Source organism: Pteronotus mesoamericanus, unplaced genomic scaffold, assembly GCF_021234165.1.
Source record: "Pteronotus mesoamericanus isolate MK-2021 breed Mesoamerican mustached bat unplaced genomic scaffold, CSHL_Meso_final scaffold_21, whole genome shotgun sequence".
Taxonomy (NCBI): domain Eukaryota; kingdom Metazoa; phylum Chordata; class Mammalia; order Chiroptera; family Mormoopidae; genus Pteronotus; species Pteronotus mesoamericanus.
Window position 1 is genome coordinate 16,230,156 of NW_026555310.1, and position 21,367 is coordinate 16,251,522.

The 21,367-nt window shown below is 40.9% G+C and overlaps 1 protein-coding gene across 2 annotated transcripts in view; it reads left to right on the forward strand.

Annotated features, from left to right (window-relative positions):
* Positions 1–21,367, forward strand: part of TMTC1 (transmembrane O-mannosyltransferase targeting cadherins 1) — a 239,540-nt gene that overhangs the window by 196,147 nt on the left and 22,026 nt on the right. For both annotated transcript variants that reach the window (XM_054591287.1, XM_054591288.1), the window contains one exon: positions 13,284–13,392. In XM_054591287.1, the coding sequence (XP_054447262.1) occupies positions 13,284–13,392 (109 nt within the window). The remainder of the gene's footprint in view (positions 1–13,283; positions 13,393–21,367) is intronic.

The window sequence follows — 21,367 nt, forward strand, 5'->3', positions numbered from 1 at the left end:
GGTGCATAGGTTCTTTTGTATTGGTGTTTTGGTGTTCTCAGGGTATAGTCCCAGCAGGGGAACCGCTGGATCAAAAGACAGTTCCATTTTCAGCTTTCTGAGGAAAATCCACACTGCTTTCCATAGTGGCTGCACCAGTCTGCATTCCCACCAACAGTGGACTAGTATAAGTCGCAACACCATCAAAGTCCTAGAGGAGAACATTGGCAGGAAACTCTCAGATATTCCACGCAGCAATTTTTTCACTGATATGTCTCCTAAAGCGAGGGACATAAAGGAAAGAATAAACAAGTGGGACCTCATCAAAATAAGAAGCTTCTGCATGGCTAAAGAAAACATCAGCAAAATGAAAAGGGAGCCAACTGTTTGGGAAAATATATTTGCTAATGATACATCAGATAGAGGTTTGATCTCCAAGATATACAAAGAACTCACTCGACTTTACTCCAAGAAGACAAACGATCCAATCAAAAAATGGGCAAAGGACCTGGGCAGATGCTTTTCTAAGGAGGAGATACAGAGGGCCCAGAGGCATTTGAAAGGATGCTCTGCATCACTAGCCATCTCTTTCTTTTGCTAACAGTAGTCAAGGCCTTCAGGGTGAATTTTTCGCAGCTTCCCTTCTGCCTGCCTCAAAACTTCCTGCATCCTCAGACTGCCTCTTCTTGGTTCTTCATGGGAGGAAGAATTGTCTTGTCTCTTTCATAAGGCTAGTATTCACACCTGTGTTTGTGTGGTTTTTTTTTTTTTTAATTGAGGCATAATTAACATGCCAAAAATGCACGAATCTTAAGTAATGAGTTTTGAAATTTTACATACTCTTGTAGTTACCGCCAAAATAACACATAGAGTATTCCCATCACCCCAGAAACCCCTCATACTTCAGTTGAGTAATATTCCCCTCCTGTGAGGCCATCGTTGTTCTGATTTTTTTCCCCCAATAACCTAGTTTAGCCTGTTTTAGGGCTTCATTTCCAGATGATCATTTACTGTGTACTTTTTTGCTCTCTAAATATTTTTGCTTAGCATAATTTTTTTAGTCTTATCCATGTTATTACATGTTACCTTTTTTTTTAATTGCTGAGTAGTGTCTCATTGCATGAATATGAGGTAATTTGTAATTTTCCATGTGTGGATACTTGGTTTGTTTGAGTTATTATGAATATTCAAGTTGTGAATATTCACATTCCAGTCTTTGTATGTTCATTTTTGGAGGGTAAATATCTAGGAGTAGAATCCTGGATAATTTTATCTTTAATGTTTTAAGAAACTTCTAAACAGTTCTTCAGAGTAATTGTACCACATTTCATTCCAACAATGGCAAGGAATCCCTTTGCTTCACACCCTAACATTTGGTGTTGTCAATCTTTTTTATTTCAGCCCTGATTACTCATTAGTGTAAAACCCACATGTGTTCTTGATTCTGTTTCTTTCCCACTCCCCCATCCATTATCATGGGTTCTCTCTTAGGTCTTCAGATTCTTCCCATTCCGCAGACTTCTGACCCCCATGGTCTCTTTCTCAGTTTAGTTACTCCCTCCAGTTGTTCTCCTAACTCCTTCCTTTCTCTGATCAAATTGGCAAGACGAATGGCTAGCACATGGTGCTTCTCCTTCCTCCCACCTGTTCATTCAACATTCCAATGGAGCTGCTGTCTTGAGCATCAGCTATGAATTTCAAAGGTTCCCTCAGCTCTCATTCCCCTTGATTTCTCTGAAATGAAGAATATGACACTGTTGCCCACCTTCCACTGCTTCTGAAGGTCTTATCTCATTGCTATATTATAGTACATTATTTTTCTCTTCTGTTTCCAATGTCTACTCTTCTTCTACCCTCCCTTTGAATTTGGGAGCACCTGACAAGTTCATTGAGGATCCATTACAGACATATAGTCCAAGTGCCATAGCATTGAAGACTTGCCCAACCCTGCCACTTCCCTCCTCCTTCTCTACGGTCCTCCCACAGTGTGTGAATCCCGATGCCGAGCCCAGCTGAGCACTTGTCAAGTGTACGAGAAACACAAACTTGCAAACTACATTTGAGAAAAACTATGACAAAGGTTTTAAAGTGAGAACTCTTCTAGTTCATCTGATCTATCTTTTACTTGCATTTTTATATTCAGTGACTTACAAAACTGAATTATCTGGGAAATGGTGAGAATGTTTACCTACTTCCTCAAGATTTGGGAGTTACTTGTATATAAACAGATTGCTAATCATGAAAATATTTTTGTAAGTATCTCTCCCTCACCAAAACTCTACTGATTTAGGCTGTGATTACTAATGAACAGGGAATGGGGTGTGAGTAAGTTGTTTTAAATCCATAGTGGGGTTTGCAGGGTCCCTTTTCTCAGTCCTTTCTTTTGCCCTGATGGCTGCAATTAACACTGTGGAGGCCAGAAGTCGGCTCTGCACAGGAAGCACCGTGGGAGAGAGCAAGCTCTCAGGAATCCTGGTTTTGTTTACCTTCTCTTGAAGAAATTGGAATGCCATCTTCTTCTTTCCTTACATAAATATTTCTGACAGAGTGTAATTGAACAGGCTGGCCTGCTTTGTGAAGTACTAGAGTTTTCAGCAGTTGCCTTTGCCCTGAAAAGAACTTTTCCACCTTCTTAAGCCCCATCGCCTCTCCTGGATTCATTTGCCATTCAGTTGCCTTGAGCTCCTGTGGGGCAGGATGACTTGGAACAACTCTTAACTTGGAATGTAGCTTAAAGAAGATACAATTCAATTTAAAAAGAAATGAGGGCAGTCCTTGGAAATTTCTTCTTGCACATGTTGCCTTACTTCTGGGCACTAGGCTCTCAACTTTTTTTTTTTGTTTGTTTAAATCTTAAATCCTGTAAGACATCAGCTTTGCCCTGACACAGAGGCTAAATTTCGAATATGAGCTGTTAGAGATCATTAACAGGCATTCCAATCTAAAAATGCTCTGAAAATCCAGGAAGAGAAATTCGAAGGACAGAAAGAGGCTGCGCATGCTCTCTGTGTTTCCCATGGCCCACGCTTGCCTGTGGCCCGCAATGCCTGTCTGGGCAGCCGTGTGGGGAGGTGAGGCCTCACTTAAGGCTCCCTCCCTTCTTCATGACTCCTCACCAGTTCTGCCGGCCTCCCTCCCATGTTCCGCTCTCTCCTGCAGGCCCAGTGTGGGGCTGTCCTGCTTCAAGTGCCACCTGTCTGCTGGCAGCCTTGCAGAACTCTCTGCCCTCAACCTTTCTGCTGCTTCTCCTTCTGCTAGTGAAAAGAACAAATAGTAACAGACTCTGGAATAACAAATACAGAGGGCTTCCTCATGGCTCAAGATCCTGCCCACTCGGCGTTTATGAAGAGCTAGCACCATCACTCTCCTATTACAGATGGGCACAAGGGCAGTTAGGGTCACAGGCAACAAAAGCTATGAGACAGGACATCTAGAGCTGGTGCTTTCCCTCTGCCTGTCTGGGCGCCGTGCTAACCTCAGGTCCAGGAGCTGCAGAGCCTAGTCAGTGTGGATCTCAGCTCTATCACGTAGTAGTCTGCAACCTAGGAAAATGATTTTATTTTGCAGTGCCTCCAATTCCTCATTTATAAACTGGAAATAATAGTAGTAACTACGTCCTTCATTACTACTAAACACAAGAATGCATGGAAGTACTTAACAGGACCTAGTCCCCAATAACGATGAAATAAGTTTTAGTGATTATTAATTATTACCAGCCCAGGGACATAATTTCTCACTTCCAATCTGAAGTCTGAGTTCTTAGTATAAAATTAATTATGAATGAGAAGGAGGTAATATATTTTCTACCCCTGCAGCTAAATAGCTCTTGAGGCCATATTCAACCTCCTTGAAGCTCCATTTGCTCCTGTTCTAAAAAAGGGATGGGAGAACCTGTGGTTTTAACTAGGACTGCATTTTCCATCTCTAGCTGAAGTGTAAGTAGAAGACCAGAAAGGAACTTGAAGGTCCTTTTTCTTTTCAGAGACATTTGTGTTCGAACAGCATCCTGCCTTGCTGAGAAATCAGCTAGTGAAACTTCTGGAAGAAATTCCAGGTGGGAGCCTAGGTGGAGGGTGGGGAAGGAGCCAGTGAAGCTAACATGTCCTGCATCACCGCACGTGCCAGACACTCTGCCAAGCACACTGCTTGTGTGCATTTATTTCACCCTCACAGGAACCAGAGAGGGAGAGATTAACATGCACATTTCACAGGCTCGGCCTGTGAGGCTCAGATGGAGATGCAGCATCTAGCCCAAATCACACAGCGGGTGTGGGCAGAGCTGGGATCCAGACAGCACTCAGCCTGAAGCCTGAAGCCAGGGCTGTGCATTCCACTGCGTCCTCAAAGTGGCCCCTCATCAGAGGGGTCAGTAAGTCCCGGCTACATCCGGCTACTCTCAGGTGCCATCTCCTCCGGGTCCCACCCTGGGAGCATTGTGTCTATGCTTTCCTTCAAATCACTGAAAGCCTTTGCTTAAATATTTGCCTGCACCTTGAAATGATGCCGGCTTGGGACCGTTCCTCCTCCCCCTCCCAGCCCACCTCCCGCACTCGTGGCACAGAGCTGGCTCCATACACGCAGGGCAAGGCCATCATGGGACAAGGGTCAGCTGCCGAGGTTCAGGACCGTGACCTCTCCGGGCTGACCATAAAACAGCCATTCAGAGGAGCGAAGGCGGAGGGGACTCAGGAGGAACGTTTCCTCAGGACCTGCTCTGTGCAGCCCCTGCGTGAGTGAGGTCTTTACGTGAGCTGTGTCTCCGTCTGCTGCTGCTCTGTGAGCAGACAGGGTCAGAACCTCCTGTCCCTCCGTTTCCTCAGTTTTCAGCGGGGGAGGCAGGAGTTCAAAACAACAGAAGTCTGACCACTCGCACCACACAGGGTGGGCACCCCAGCTGCCTCCTGTTGCCACAGTGACCTAAATCTGATCCTGGAAGCCCACTATTGGGGGCGGGGGGAGGTGGCCTACTTACTGCTCATTATATTGAGTGTGGATCTGGAGCTCAAGAAAAATTTCATTCTGTACCACCACATAATATGAATCAGTCCTCCAGACGGCTGGTTCTGTGCGGCTTCTGTAAAAGTCAAGCAGAAAAACTAGGGTGAACATGCTAAACGCTAAACTAGATGCAGTATTGCCATTGCACTGCCCAGAAATGAACTCAGTAAACTTGATCATAAAAGAGGCCATGGAGACGATGATCTGATCTTAATAAATTTACTGTATGGCAAAGATAGTAGAGCCACAGAAAAATGTGTGCTCTGAAAAGACCACCTCAACCAGGCATTTACAATTTGACTTTCATGATTCAGCTTTTTAGAAAAGCTAGTAAAGTCTATCAGCCACCCCTTTCTCCCCCCCCCCACCATTAAAAAAACAAAACAAAACATACTCTTTTTCCTTTGTGAAAGACATCAGTTTTTGGATCCAACAACAACAAATACCCTGACAAAGAAAAAGAAATTAGAAGAGCTGCCTAGCACTCCAAGTTCACACTGTGGTTAATGGGAAATTTTATTACTGCCAAATGGATTGCCAAATCCATTTATTTCTGTTACTGGCATTTCCTAAATTCTCCCAAAATGTCAATACTTTTTCAAAGCAAGCATCTGCTTTCAGTTTAAATGAATGTGTCTTGAGATTTTAGACAGGAGTCCAAAAAGTTTTCTAAATTGACACTTAACAGGTCTTTAATTACTAAAAGAAAATGTGGTGAAGTTTTATTTGCTTTTGCTAAATATCTGTCATTGAGCTAGAGCCAGGAAAGTGAGATGATGCAAATGTTTTTAACACACAAGAAAAACTGTCTCACTGCTGTATAACCAAAGGGGAAATTCCCTGTGAAACTACAAATGTTTAATGGCAAGATTTGCACATTATGAACAAGATCTCATTTCTACTTGATGTTTCTCTGATGAAATCAATGAAGGTGTTATTGGTTCCAGGAACCCCTTCTCAGGAATTTTAGCCTTTTGGAAGTTCCTGGGGGAAACTTAAGAGAGTGGAATTTTGCTTGCAGTATAGTAGGAGCTTTTATTTATGATGACTTTGTGGATAACACAGGAGCTAAGACTTGGATGCAAAATAGAGGACATTCACAACAGAGCCTCTCTGAGAGAGAAACTGCCTCTTGCTATTGCAGTACCGCCACTGCACTCGGCCACCCTCCGCCTCCCGCATCACTGGGCATCCAGAGGTATCGATCCTCTAGGCGAATCAACTGTCCATGGTGGCCTTTCTCTTTGGCTCAGATTGTCCCAGGAGATCTTCTTTCTCCTTTTTCTTTTTTTTAAAGCTTCCTTAATCCTATTACATTTAGCCTTACATCAAGGATCAATTGATCGGGCAATCCCATGTAGTAATCAGAGGAGACTCTTTTTTATTTTCTTTTTTCTTTTTTTTTTTTTTGAATTTTTAAAATGCATAATCTTTATTATATTTTTTCCACATTACCATTTAGTCACCTTATACCTCCCACCCCCAGCAGTCACCACACAGGGCAGCCCTTCTTAAAGTGTGTAGTCTGAAGACTACCCTCAACAGAATCACCTGAGGGTCTTATTAAAAATACTGATTCCTGGGCCCTACCCCAGACGTACTGAATCTTATGAGGGATCCCACATTTTACCAAACATGTAATGCTTTTTAAGCACTAAAATTTGAGAACTATTGACCTAAGGGAAAAGTGAAGACATAATATTTTAGGTAATAGACGATTTTCGGTCACCAGCTGGTGACTTGTTTGGCAGATAAGAAAATTCCCGATACTGAGAGGCAAGAAATATTACTTAACCCTGGAGCAGTTTTACTCTAACCTGTCCCGGTGTCCCTAATAGTTCCATCAGTGGCAGTTGAAGCCCCTAACAGAAGCTCTGACAGTCCTCAGAATCCTTAGTGTGATAGGTGTTTCGAAAGGGATTCCATGTTCCTTTCTGTGACTCTAAACTGAAAGTGTGCCCATGGCTGATTGTATGGGGTATGTACTGAAGCTGACCTTACCAGTTTGTTCACCAATTATGGGTTACTTAATTCAAGCTTTTTCTACTGAATTCAGAGAAACAACCTATGGATTCGGTTACCTAAATGGCATGCTTGGTCAATTCAGAGGCAAATGTTATTTTCATTTGAATTGACATGTTGATTCATTGTAAATGGATAACAAAGAAGCTGTACATAGATGGGGTTTACATTGACAATAGACTTCTGGTTTTCCTAAATAGCTTATTATAGAGCCAAAATGAATGCATTAGGGAGCTTTAATATTGTCTAATGCTGACCCAGGAGTGATCTGTAGCATCAGAATACATAGGTAATTCCCATGATTAAGGAATTCCATGGCATCTATTTGAAATTTTCTGCTTTTCTTATTAAACGTTTTTACTTGGAAATAGCTGCTCACAATGTTCCTTTCTAAGAAGCTTTCTTGACTTGGCTGAAAAAGAGGCTCAAAATTGCTTCTGGTTCTTTCATGCCTAAATACTCACCTTTAGCAATCACCCTTCAAAATGAAGGTCCACACCTTCGGGCGGCTCCACCATCAACTGAGGGGCTTCTGAATGATCTGTCTGCCATTTACGCTTTCTCAGTGCGTTTGCTTTAGAATGAGGTTCCCAGCTGTAATGCCTCTGTTGGTTACTGGTGTTATTTTACAGTTAGTGCAACACTATTTATTTGTGTATTTAATGATGGTTGTTACATTAAAAATCCATTGTGATATCCGACACAGGAGAAAAAATCACTCTGATGTCTAACCTAATATTTTTTCATGAATAGTTTAAAATGTGCAAGTATATTACTTTTGAGGGAATTTCAAAAACACCACATTCTGCTTTATTTTAAAAATTAATTTAAAAAGAAGAGAGAGATGGATTTTAATGGGTGATTTTTACAAACATTAAATAAGCTAATAAAAATCAAAACATATATAACACCTACTGTGAGCCTGAGACACAAGAAAGTCAGATAATTTGCCTAAGGAATCACAGCTAGTAAATGGTGGAAGGAGAATCCAAAACCAGTCCTGGTTTTTAAGACTGTGCTTTTAACTACTTTGCAGACCTAAGGTGGAGAAGCTGCTTAGTAGTGCCTGGTAAGTTAGAAGGGCTCATAAATTGGAAACTAAACTTGTAATTCTTTTTATGACTCCAAGCATTGGTTGCTTCTGCCTTCCTTAGGATCACTTCTATAATATTGAAAGAGGTGTAGAAACAGAGGTATAAAATGGATTATATTATCCTCCTCTGTCAAATTTTTATTAGAATATTGGAAAACCTATTTCAAGAACTTTGCAGAGATCTAAGAATAAAGAAAATAGTAAAACCATGGTTTTTAAAAATAATTTAGCAATTATTAAATTTCTATTCTGTGCCAATCACTGTACTAAATTTACTGAATTTCTACCTTGTACAGATCACTGGGATAAAAGAAGTAAGTAACATGAATTAAGACATGGGTACTGTCTATGAAGGAGCTTAAAACCTAGTACTGGTCACAGACAGAATGCACAACATTTAAGAGACTGGATGTGGAAGTGTAGAGCGTGGTCTGTCGATGGACCTGCTATATTTGAAGTTCTAAATTATAGAACCCTGCTGTTAGAGTAGCTGTGTGCTCTGGACAAATCACTTGATCTCTCCAAACCTCAGTTATTTTATTGTTATTGGAGCGGTGGTTGCTAGTATTTAAAATGAAGATAATTATACCTAATTTCCTGCTGCTTAGTGAGAATTACAATAAATAATGCAAAGGAATCACCCGGTCCGTTGCGGGGAGTAAAATGGTCAACAAACGACTGTTGGGAAACAAAGTTTGAAAAACTCGGCTGCTGACCCCCTCACTCATAGAGAAGCTGGCACCCTCCCGTGGGAGGCCATGTCCAGGGCGCTTCACATGCTGAGCCCAGGCCTTGGAGAAGAAAAGTAATGGCGGGCCCAGTCACTCCTTCCAGTGCTGAGCTGGAGGACAAAGAGCAGCTGTCCCTTCAGCGGCCAGGACAGGGCTCATAGCAGTGGATCCCCTACCACCATTTTTGTTATGTTTTGTTTGTTTTGTTTTGTTCTTTGTTACAAAAAGAAAACCAAAATATAAAAGAGGTAGCATATATGCAGTTGCTGACTTAGTTAACAAGTTTACCAGCTCTGCTGAGGCCATGATGCTGTGAGCTGGCTAAGTCAGGGAAGGCTCCCAGGGAGCAGAAATTGCACGGGGAGGAGGGGAAGGCCACCTGTGAGCTGGTAGGCAAGAGTGCCGGCTGGGAGGCACGAGACCTGGGGGAGGCTTCCTTTTTGCTTGAGACCAGGGCAAATTCCTGAGGCCCCCTGTGTCTCGGTTTCCGCTACTGTAAACCAAGGAGGCTAGACTATACCCATAATTCCCAAATCCAGATGGCTGTCATATTCCTGCGGAGAGCTTCCTAGGAAGAGGCCCAACCTTAGAACACTAAGGTTTTTTGAAATGTGCCCCAAGTGGTTTTAAGGGACAGCAAGGGTAGAGGTGGGGTAGGGGGTCTCTTAGGAGGTTCTGGAGAATAGATGTCAAAAATAGATGTCACCCAGTCTAGCTGGACTAGTGGATACCTGGGTATGTTTAAACATTGGTCAGAACTGTGACATAGAGGGTTTTAAACTAAGAGTCTATCTGTAGGTAATAGGGCATTAGTGAATATTTTTATATAAGGAAATGTGTTGAAAACAATGCTCTAGGGGGGAAAAAAATCTTTCAATTGTCTGTACGTAGTAAAAGGAGAAGAGAGAGGGAACTGGAAACAGGTTGCAAACTAAAGTTATCAACTCAGGTGTGTTAGGAAGCAAAACTGAGGAAGGTGTGCTCCAGACCTCCATAATCAAGTAGAATTGTAGGAATACTGCCCTGTTTTTTAATATGGGATAATTATCAGAGAGACATGGTCATACTGAATATACGAAAGGGATGCTATTCAGAAACAGGATAAAATGAAGTTAAATTCTAATGTGGTAATTGACCATGTGACCAAGGAAGTTTCCAGTTAGATGAATTATCTGCTATAAGTTACTCTGCCAAAGCAACGTCTGTTTCTCAAACTCCCACCAAAGGGTGAGCAAAAGAGACTGCAGTAGAAATATATCTTTTATTTCTCTCTACAGTAATATACCTACTGTTCTCTCCTTTTCAGAAATAAAAACAACACATAAAAATAGCACATATTAATTTGGGGGGCTTTCAGAAAAAAACATTCTAAAATACCAGTTAAGATGGCATGTGCCTGATGCTCTCTCTTAGTGTCTAATGACTGGCTCTCAAAGGCTCTCATAGAAAAGTAGAGTCACCCAACGGTGCAGAGCCAAGAGGAAATGGCCTGTCTGCCCATGTATTTGCATCTTGCAATATTCACACTAGACAAAATTGTTGAATACAATGGTTTTCTGAAAGTGTATCAGTCATTCCCTCAAGAGAGTCATAGGAGTACAGTGTTCATGAAGAATTCAAGTGCCCACCCCGGCTTGTGTGGCTCAGTGGATTGAGTGCTGGCCTGCAAACCAAAGGGTCGCCAGTTCGATTCCCAGTCAGGGCACATGCCTGGGTTGCAGGCTGGGTCCCCAGTAGGGGGCACGCGAGAGGCCACCACACATTGATGTTTCTCTCTCTCTCTCCCTCCCTTCCCCTCTCTTTAAAAATAAATAAGTAAAATCTTTTTAAAAAAAGAATTCACGTTCCCTATACATAGCTTTGGTGCTGAGTGTTCCATCGCGTCACACTAATGGTCACGGACTGTGCTAAGTTGTAATTAATCTCACTGAGTTCATACATAGGAGGTTGAAGTTGCCATTCTAACTGAAAATTTGACTATCAAATTGTTGGTTTTTTTCCTGCTGATTTTGAAGAATATCCAAGCTAAATGATGCCTTGAGGGACTTGATTTTCAGCCTTATTTTCCTAAATCTGTACCTTCCTTTGAATGTGGAGAGAATTTCCAAATTAATGTTAATAAGATTTACAAAATCCTTGGAGGAAGAATTCTGCTTACCATGAAATCAACAGTAAAGTTGCCAGGATTAAAAAAATAAATTTTTATTTAAAAAGATATGCCCATCAAGAAATACTTCAAGATATATTTTAGAATAGAAACTCAAGATTATTTAAACACAGGAGACCTCCACAGAATCTTACAGGCACTCTTTAAATGTTTGTTGACTAAAATGAATGAATCAACACAAAAACAGCACCCAGAGAGCTGTAATGCAAATGTGTTATAACCAGGCAACTTTAAAGCCACATCCCAAGGACAACCTACTTAGGGACACAGGTGCTACATTTGATGCTAGGGCAGGACTGTGCGTGGAGAGGAGACCTGTGGGAGTTAGCTAGACCCCAAAAAGGTGAGGATATCATGGACAGCCACCTTCTTCAGGAAATAGCTAACACATAAAAGACAATGATAAATGTTTGCTAAACTGAAGAGTTAAATGCGAGGTATATGCTAGAAACATGACTTCTTTTTCAAGGTTCGTGATAAAAGGCTATCTTCCAGGTAAAATCACCTTGTAATATGCTGCTTCTAACACTTGGAACTCAGACATGGGAGTCAATATTAGTTTTCCCTCTGTAGATCTTTATCCTACAGAGACTGAAGCCAGAGGGGTTTTGTAGCAGGAGCTACTCTCAGCTGCTTTTAATAATTCATGGAGCAATTATGCTGAAATCTCAGCGTGTGTGCAGATCACCTGAGAATCTTTAAAATGCAGGCTCTGATTCAATGGGTCTGTTTAGGGCCTGAGATTCTGCATCTTTCACAAGCTCCCAGATGATGTTGATGAGACTGGGCCATGAATTGCACTTCGAACAGCAAGGTCACAAGCGGTGAATTTATAAGTAGTTAGAATAAGCAGGCGTGGTGTGATAGAAGAGCACTGGCTCTTGACTCAGAAGATGGATTATGCGAATGTGATGAGTCACTTGACTATTCTGAATCCAAATTTTCTCATTAGAAACAAATGAATATAATAAGACAGTAATACCTGCTGCATGAGATTGTTGTAAGAATGAAATTAATAATGTGTGAAAATTTACCAGAGCATATGGTAGATACCATTGCTGACTAAATGATTGTTGATTGTATATAGCAAGAATGGAAGCACACAGTTCAGCACTGGCAGCTGGTAGATGGGGCCCCCTTTGCCTGTGTGCTCTGTACTTCCAGGAGTTCATTCTTCATTCCACCGCTTTTGCCAGTTACAATATCGAGCACTTAGCAAATGATCAGTTGTTGGTGGGATTGTACTGGCAGCAAAGTTGATCATTGTCAGTCGATATTTTCAGCTTCAAAGATGTTGATAGTAAGAGAATGTCCCAGGGTTTCCTCATGGCACTAACAAGAAAGAGAACTGTCACCCAGTAGAATGGTAATAGTTAGGGGCCTTGGGTACTTCTTCGAACCAGACGCATAAACACTGGAGAAGATTAAAATGAAAAACACAGACCCGGACTCAATTCTTAGTAAAAATATAATGATAAAATAGCTGACCGTTCTTTGCTAGCCAGTAGTCACAGTGTTTTCTAATGTTATAAATTATGTGTAAAATGCATACCTCTTAGTTAAAAAAACAAAGACTAACATGGCAATTTGGCTGGCTCCTCCCCGAGGGGTGGCTCGGCCCCCTCAGGAGCCCAGACTGCGGTGGCCCAGCCGGTGGCCCAGGGGCTCAAATCATCTTTCACGGCCTCATAACTGGCTCCCTGGCACCTGGGTAATGTCCCCAGATTGCTGCTCCGAGAGTCTAACTTTCTGGCTAACAAACTTGGAAGATCTAAAATAAAACTTCTAGAAGTGCATGATAGGAAATGAAGGTAGAAAAATCGGTGAATATGTACACCCTGGCTGGTGTGGCTCAGCGGAATGAGTACTGGCCTGCGAATCAGGGGTAACCAGTTCAATTCCCAGTCGGGGCACATGCCAGGGTTGCAGCCAGGTCCCCAGTTGGGGGTGTGCAAAAGACATCCACACATTGATGTTTCTCTCCCTCTCCTCCCCCTCTCTGAAACAAACAAATAAATAAATAAAATCTTTTGTTTAAAGAAAAATCAGTGAATAACCTTCAGCATCATTTATGTCTTAACATCTCTTTCCACTGAGGATTCAGAGACAGAAACTGCTAATGCCTTGAGACAATGTAGTTCAACTCATTTGCAATAAAACCAATTCATTTGCAATTCATTTGCAGAGTGAATCAATTACTCTCTGCTAAAATAAACAGATCTTAAAGTCTAATCAGAGGACTAAAACAAAGTTTTATTAAAAGATGTTTTTCCCCCTCTTTTGCAACCTGTAGGTCCCAGGAGAAAAAAGAAGAGGCTATCACTTTACTGAAGGATTCCATTAAATATGGTCCAGAGTTTGCAGATGCTTATTCAAGCTTAGCTTCATTACTGGCTGACCAGGTGATGGTTTCCATTTAATTTCATATAATTTTTTAAAAATTTTACCATTGGATGCATAAATTAATATTACACAGATTTTTGGTACCCATGGTATAGTTTGCCTTGAAAAATGGACAACTAATCCCTATGTCCGTTTTCTTGACAGAAATTACAAGTATAGTATTCTCACTCTAAAATTTTCTGTGTAGTATAGCTGATCTTTCAACAAAAATGATTCATTATAGGCCTTTGGTATATTCTCTGTCACTTTGGGACAAAATCTGTCAAGAACAATACATGGTACTTGCTGGTACTATTTACTCATCACATTTTTCTGAGGGAATTGTTAAGTACTAAGATCTCTAAACTTAATATGGAACCTATTATCAATCATCTTATAGATCCAGTGTCTTAGTACCCACTGAAGATCACAGAGGCTTATAGGATGGGCTCCTGAGACAACATTTCTCTTGGCATAAAACAGAAGGGTATTTTAATTCTCCTCCTTCTTTTCACTTGTGTCTAAATGATTTGGTACCACTTACCAGTGTGCTGGATGCCTGCTCCCTGCTGTGGGGAAACAAATGTACGTTGTCTTCTCCAAATTGAGGATAGAGTTTTGTTGACACACATAAGTGCCCTCGATAGACAGTAGATTCTCCTATCATGCAATTACTGCATTGTCTTTAAAATCAAGCTCAACGCCCTTGAAAGGTGCCCTGCACCACTCAGTTGGCTTAAATGTAATGAATGATTTGGTACTGCATGTCAGGTACCTAGGGGTGCAATTTGCATTTGAAAAACTTTGGAGATCTCACCAGGAAACACAATTAAGGCATTCTGTGGATACTTGCGTGTCAGGAGTGATTCGTGTAGTTGTCTCCCTCTACTAGTCTGCATATAACATATGTGGGCCTTACTTAGACAAAAGCCCATGTCTATAGTGGGTGATCTTAATGCTGGTTTTAGCACAACATTTAAGCTAAAATGATGATGGTCATGTTCTATGGTGTACGCTGGCAGACCTCAGCTGCCTCTGGCTTGTGCTGAAACACAGTAGGGATTTTCTGAAGAAACCACGGACTCCGTCATTATTCTCTTTTTTCGCCTCATCCAGGGTCCTTTATTTTCTTAAGAAGACTCTTGCCATGCTGATGCTTGACTGGCTGACTTGCAGCTACTCAGACATGGGAAGCACGCTTCTTGCTCGGGGCTTTGCATTAACTGTTCCCTTTGCATGCAACACTTTTGTCTCATACATCTTAGTGTTTCTTTCCTCGTATCATGCTGGCTTTATCCCAGATATTACCATCTCAGAGAGGTTGTCTGTGACTGCCCTTTCTAAATATTCACTTCACGCTGCCCACTGTGTTCTCCATCACCTTACCCTGGCTTGCATTTCCCCATAACATTTATTTCTGTATATTGCCTGCAATCTTTCTCCCACCACTAGAATACTTAACTCCATGAGAATGGCTGCCTGTTTTCATTCATGGCGGTATCCTCACACTTGTCACAGTGCATGCAATCAATAAATGTTGAGTAAATAAATGAATCAATATGAACTGAAGAACATGGAGTCCCTCTGATCCAGCACATATTCAGAATTTACTCTTATATTATGAGGAGGGCTGGGCGTGTGGGCCACACTGTTTTGTAACTGAGTTGTGCTTCAGGGTGATGCTCTTGTCCTGCACTGAGGAACAGCCATGTAAACGTAGTCATTTTACCCATGGGGTCAGGGATGGGGTTGAGGCCAGTACCTCCTACATAATCAGTGGCTTCTTTATGATGCCTCGAGGGAGAAATTTCTCTCATGTTTCAGTATTAGGAAAGGCTAGGCTTCTGAATTATAAGATTTGTGTTTTATTTTTAATGCATGAAAAATCTTGCAATCCTGCAAAGATTAAATCTATTTCCAGCCCCTTGAATCCTACCTCCAACTAGCAACTAATCTGGACTGTACAATCTGCTTTTCTGTGAGTGCTCCTTTTAATCCTGCAGTTATAATCATGTTTCTTAGTAATTTATTTTATTCAGTTTATGCTCTATAGTTTTGAAAAGCTGCTTTAGTTTCTTTGTGGAATGATGAGAGATAAGTAAGTAAATAAATAAATAATGCTTTGCATTAATAGTTCCCATTCATATCTTTTTTTCACAACTCACCAGGACAGATAATAAACCTTAAATTGCTCTTCTTGATGCAAATGACCCTTAAGGTAAATGACAATCTAATAGTACTAATAATAGCATGGTATGTTGTTTTGGGAGAGCTCTTTACAGATAGTTTCACATTTCCATCTTTCTGCAATGCCATCTTTTCCTTCTCTTCCTCCAAAACCTCCCTGTTTTTCAAGATCCAAGTCAACTTCCACTTCCACCCTCATCATTCTTCCACCTTCCCATCTGATGGTGAGTTATATTGTCTTGAAGCCCCTATCACTTTTTAGGAAACACATATCAACTCATCATATATTCTTATTTCTTAAACTAATATCTTGAACTATAACTGAAACAGTTTTCCAGGTATAGTTTCCTTGCAAGACTACAAGTTTCTTGAAGAAAAGCAGTGTCTTCTTTGGATACCTATTCCTTCACTGGGGCTTAAGATAGTTTCCCACATAAGACAGGCATTCAGGCAACATGTCTTAACTTCAGTTACTTTGGGATTCAGTTACTCTCTGTTGTGCTACTATAAGCATTTGACAGTGAACTGAGGCACCTGTTTCCAGACCTCACTTCATGGTAACCAACTGCTCAAGGTTGGGTCAGGAGTACTTTACCTCTCTGAGCCTCAGTTTCCAAATCTGAAAATCAATAACTACTCTAAATTATTTTCACTCTCTCTTATGCTTCTAAACACTTTAGGGTGTCTAAGACTATCTTGTTTAACATCAACTACATGCCAATGAATATTTAATGAATAGCTTAAGGCTCCAATGTAATTAGTGCTATTGTTTCTATACAAATGAAGGATTACTATGTTAATATTGTGAAAAGTGGTTTGCCTTAATAAATATCTAAAAATTGCAGTTGTATTCTTTTTCCAAATTGATGAACTCTTAAGTTCATAAAAAATTACTATTTTAAAAATGATAGACATGTTTAGTGACCTTGAAATTTATTTTAGTCCATTCTGCAATATCTTGCTATTAACAAATTTTATAGATGGTGATGACTAAAAAGGACAGCATATACTTTTTCATCATTTATGTTTAAGAAGTGTCAAGTGCCTTATTGAAAATCAGTTTTGTGATCTTTTTTTTTGTGTGTGAATCACAGTGTCAAGGTGATGTAAAATTATGCATGTCTCATAGTTGAAATTATGAACAATCTTTACGAAAACCAATTATGGTTATGGCCATGATCTCTTCTTACATACAAAGGCCACATCTCCCACCAGTCTTTCCTATTCTGGGTTCAAACGTAAAATGCTGTGAGATCTGAGAGCATAATTGGAAGATGGAAAGGCTCTCTGTGCTGCTCCTTTGGGCAGTTGATTTTAACATCAAAGAGACAGAGCGGCCGATCAGGATAACCCAGGACCGCCTTACCTCTCTTTTAACATCTTGTCTTCATGCTTTGAATTCTTTAGTGATAAAAAGAATGCTTCAGATACACAAGCAAGGCACAGGAAAACTATTAGAGGGAAATCCACCTAACTTCACATTCTTTGGAAGCAAAATGAATTCTTTGTGTGCGTGTGTATGGCACAGCCTTATTTAAGAGCATTCCGCAACTTCAAACAGCAGGGTGCATGAAAGCAATGTGTACAAACCTTGGTCAATCTCAGACACATTGTGAAACTCTTCCCCTCACAGGTCATCTACCAGTTCCATCTTTGCACGTAGACAGCCCATGCTTACTGTGGTTGGGGGCCAATCTCATGTTAAAAAACTCTCCTACACTGAACTGAAATCACCTCTTCTATAATTTGCTCCCGTTGGACCCAGAGCAACAGAGAGCTTGTTGAGCACAGCTTATGAACACAGTTACGTTGTCACGTCCCAGTTATCTCTTTTTCTAAGCTAACCCCACTTCCTTCAAATTGTTTCTCATTTACCCTGGTTTCCAAATACTTTCCTTCCAGGCATATTCCTTTGTCTAACCTCTGGATTATCTATTTTCTCCATGACAATGTGGCTCCCAAATTGAACTGGCTTCTCAAACTAGTTCATAAACTCAGGGTGGAATAGGAATACTGCCCTGTTTTGAGATCCTGCATATCTATTATATGACACCCTGAAATGATTTAGCGTCCACATGATGATCTGGCTCAGACTAGAGGTACAGTCAACTGAAAACCCTGAAAAAGGGATGCGTTATTAGTCCAGGTCTCACTCATTTTGCAGGCAAGTTTTCATAGCCTGGAGGAAAGAATTCACCTTTATCTGTATTTAATCTCAACTTCCCTATATCAGCCTAAAATTTTGGGACTTTTTAGTCCTTTTTTATGCCATTCATTGTATTAACTATCCTTTCCAGGTGTTTCTTGGCAAATTGAGTAAGAAGAGCTTCTAGTTATTTCTTTACATTGTTAATAAATAATGTTGCCTGGATCAGTAGCAGAGCCAAACTTGTGGCTACCGAGTCTTGGAGAGACTTTTAGGTACAATTATTCAACTTTTGGTTAATTTGTTAAACTATATGAAGGAGACCCAAAAAAAAAACCCTAGAATTTATTTATAAAAAATTGTGTATTTATTCTTACGTGTTTAAACTTCAGGCACTTTCAAAGTACTCTCCATTTGATGCAGTACACCTACCAAGACTTTTCCACTGCTCAAAACAGTTTTTTTCCCTAAGATTTTATTTATTTATTTTTAGACAGAGGGGAAGGGAGAGAGAAAGAGAGGGAGAGAAACATTGATGTGTGGTTACCTTTCGCATGGCCCCTGGTGGGGAACTGGCCCACAACCTAGGCATGTGCCCTAACTGGGAATTGAACCTGTGACCCTTCATTTCACAGGCTGGCGCTCAGTCCACTGAGCCATTCCAGCCATGGCTCAAAACAGTTTTTGAACTCATCAATTTTGATGCCTTTTTGTGCTTCTGCCATTTTTTTGTTTTACCTGTTTCACATTGGCAAAACATTTCCCTTTGAGGACATTTTTCATCCATGGAAACAAGAAAAGAGTTACACTGGGTGAGGAAGGGGGGTGCCCAGGGGTCATGTTGATTTTGGCCAAAAACTGCTGAACACTCAGTGCAGCATAGGTAGGTGTGCTCATAAACCGTCCATCATGAAATGAACAAATACGTCGAAAGAGTCTTCGGAAAAATTCAGTGAAGCCCAACACAGCCTCTCACACCACCAGCTGGTACACTGATACAGATGGGTTTCTAGAACCCGCAGGGGAGGCTTGTGTTACAAGGGGCCTACTCTCCAGAAGATAATTCTGGGTTTTTGGGGGAACCTCCAAAATGTCTTGGCCACAAGGGTGTTGTGAGAGATTTTTTCAGACTCCTTCTGAAATCTTGCCCCCGATTTCTATAGGTTGTGATTCTGTAGGAAGGAAGGAAGGAAAGGAGGGAGGGAGGGAGAGAGGGAGGGAGGGGGGAAGGAAGGAAAGGGAGGGGGGGAGGAAGAGGAGAGGGGAGGGGAGGGGAGGAGGGTAAGGATGGAAGGAAGGAAACGAAGTCCATTTGGCAGTGCCCTGCTCTTACTGAGAGCATACTGCTGTCTGTTGATGCCATTTCCTATCTTCACTGCTAATAAAACCATGAGTGTAATAATACCCTCTAAGGGTTTTCTGTGACAAATACTGTGTTTCTTACTCTTTTGGAACCTGCAGCTAGTAACTGAATCTGGGCAGAGTAGAGCATCTGAAAAGGGGACATTTGAAAAATACATTAATAAGCTTGAAAAGATATTTTATGATGGAACATATTGAAGCCCATACTGAAGCCCAAGTTTGGTATTATAATAGAAAGTAAAGGTTAAATGTCTGAGGGATGGGTATTAAGACATGTGAAGGGGAAGTCCTGTGGAAATACGTGGGGTATTTTGGAGGAGGCTTTAAATGCCTTTTGGGGTGAGTAGTTGAGAACGTTGTTTCAGGAATAAAGTGTAGGAATGGATAAACTCTACTGTGGCAGATTTCCTTTGTCCTGAGAATATCTGCATGTGAAGGATGAAAGGAAGAGAAAAAGAGAAAATTAAGACCTCCAGGGCAGAGCGCCTGAGGACTGAGAAGACTCACAGAGCCACTGATAGCCTTGGGGCGGCCAGGGAGAAGCAGGGTGTTAGGGAGGGAGGAAATGAGAGACGCTTCAAAATTGTTTTCATTTACATGAGTAATATAAAAATATAATGGAAAGTGTGGAAAAATCGTAGAAAATAAAATATACTTTTCACTTATAATATATCTAGAAACAGCAAATACTTTCATTTTGTCAAATCCTGCAGTCCTTTTTAATGTACTTTTTTGTTTTCATACTTACATTCACATATAGTTTGTATCCTCTTTCATTCACTTGCCATTAAATTACATGTAATGTGGTATGTTTTCCATGGTGCTAAATGGCCTCCATAAGGACCATTTTAATGGATGTGTACTAGTTTATCAGATCATGCATTATAATTTACATAATAATATCCTAGCTGATGGTCATTTGGTGTGTGCATGTGCGTGTGAGAGAGAGAGAAAGAGAGAGAGAGAACTTTATCTTTCTTTGCCTTTTTAAAAACAATATTCTGAATCATTTCTTAATGACAGATTCCTAGAAGTAGAACTCCCCTAGCAAAGAGGATTAGCATGTTTCATTGAGACCCCTCACTAAATTGCTCTTGGGATTCATTACTAAATTGCTTTCCAAAAGAGTGGTACCAATATGCTCTGCCACCAGCAGAGTGAAACCTTTATGTCTTGAATGTTAGCGAAACATTCAAATGAAAGTAGCATATGGACAGATGGCAGTGAGAGAGATCAGGGAGGGAAAGATAGATTTAGGGCTTCAAAAAAATGAAACAATATTATGAATAAGTGATTTCTCTGAGAAGAAAATGAAGAATAGTATGGGGGAGAGTCTTAAATTATCTTTTAATTTTTTCATTTTTCAGATAAAAAGTGAGGTGCACAGAGTTAAATGCTGGTCAAGGTCATACAGATAATGAGTGTCAGCACCTGCACCAGAGCCTGGCCTCTCACGTCCCCTCCCCCACGGCTCCATCACTGCGTGATGCTGGGGCCCTGGGACCGGACTGTGGGAACGGGCCATAGTTTATGAGGCTGGGTGCACAGGAGCCAGAAGGGAGAAGAGAAGTGATAGAGGAAACCCAGGTGGGTGAGTTGTTGCAGAAGTTAGATACATAAAAGGATCCAGAAGAAAGCTGATGCCCCTATATGCCTATTGCAGCAAAGGAGAAAACAAAGAACAAAAAATAAATTCTTAAATTCCAAGCCAGGGTGGTCTCTGGCTTGCTGCTCTCTTCTGGTTCTCCATCAGCATTTAGAACTGGCTGTCCTCCAGCTTCACAGATAGGATTATAAACATTTACAAACCCACCATCATTTTTAACCAGCTTACGCTTGCCACAGATGATATAGCTTACAATACACTAGCAGCAAAGGAAATAAAATTAACATTGTTTATGACTCTGAGCCACTGCAAAGTATGGCAAGCCCCAGCTTTATAGCCTATTGAAAAACTCATTTAATTAATTTGATAACACTTAAAATATTTTCCTTTTATGTATTTTGGGATATGGCTTCACCTCATACAAGAATGAAAATTGGAAAAATAAAATATAAGAAGTATAGATCAAGAGTCAGAGGTATGGATCAAGAGTAAGAGGTTCAGGGTCAATTTCTGTCTTTAAAAAATGCCCCCTTTGGGGTAGATTCAGCCATGTATATAGCATTGCACGTGAGGCCAAGTGAACTTGAACTGAACCCTACTTTAAGGATTCATTGATTTCATTATTCAGCACACATTTATTGAGCATCTGGCTACCACCAAGCACTAGAGATTGTTGAAGTAGCAAGATACGGGC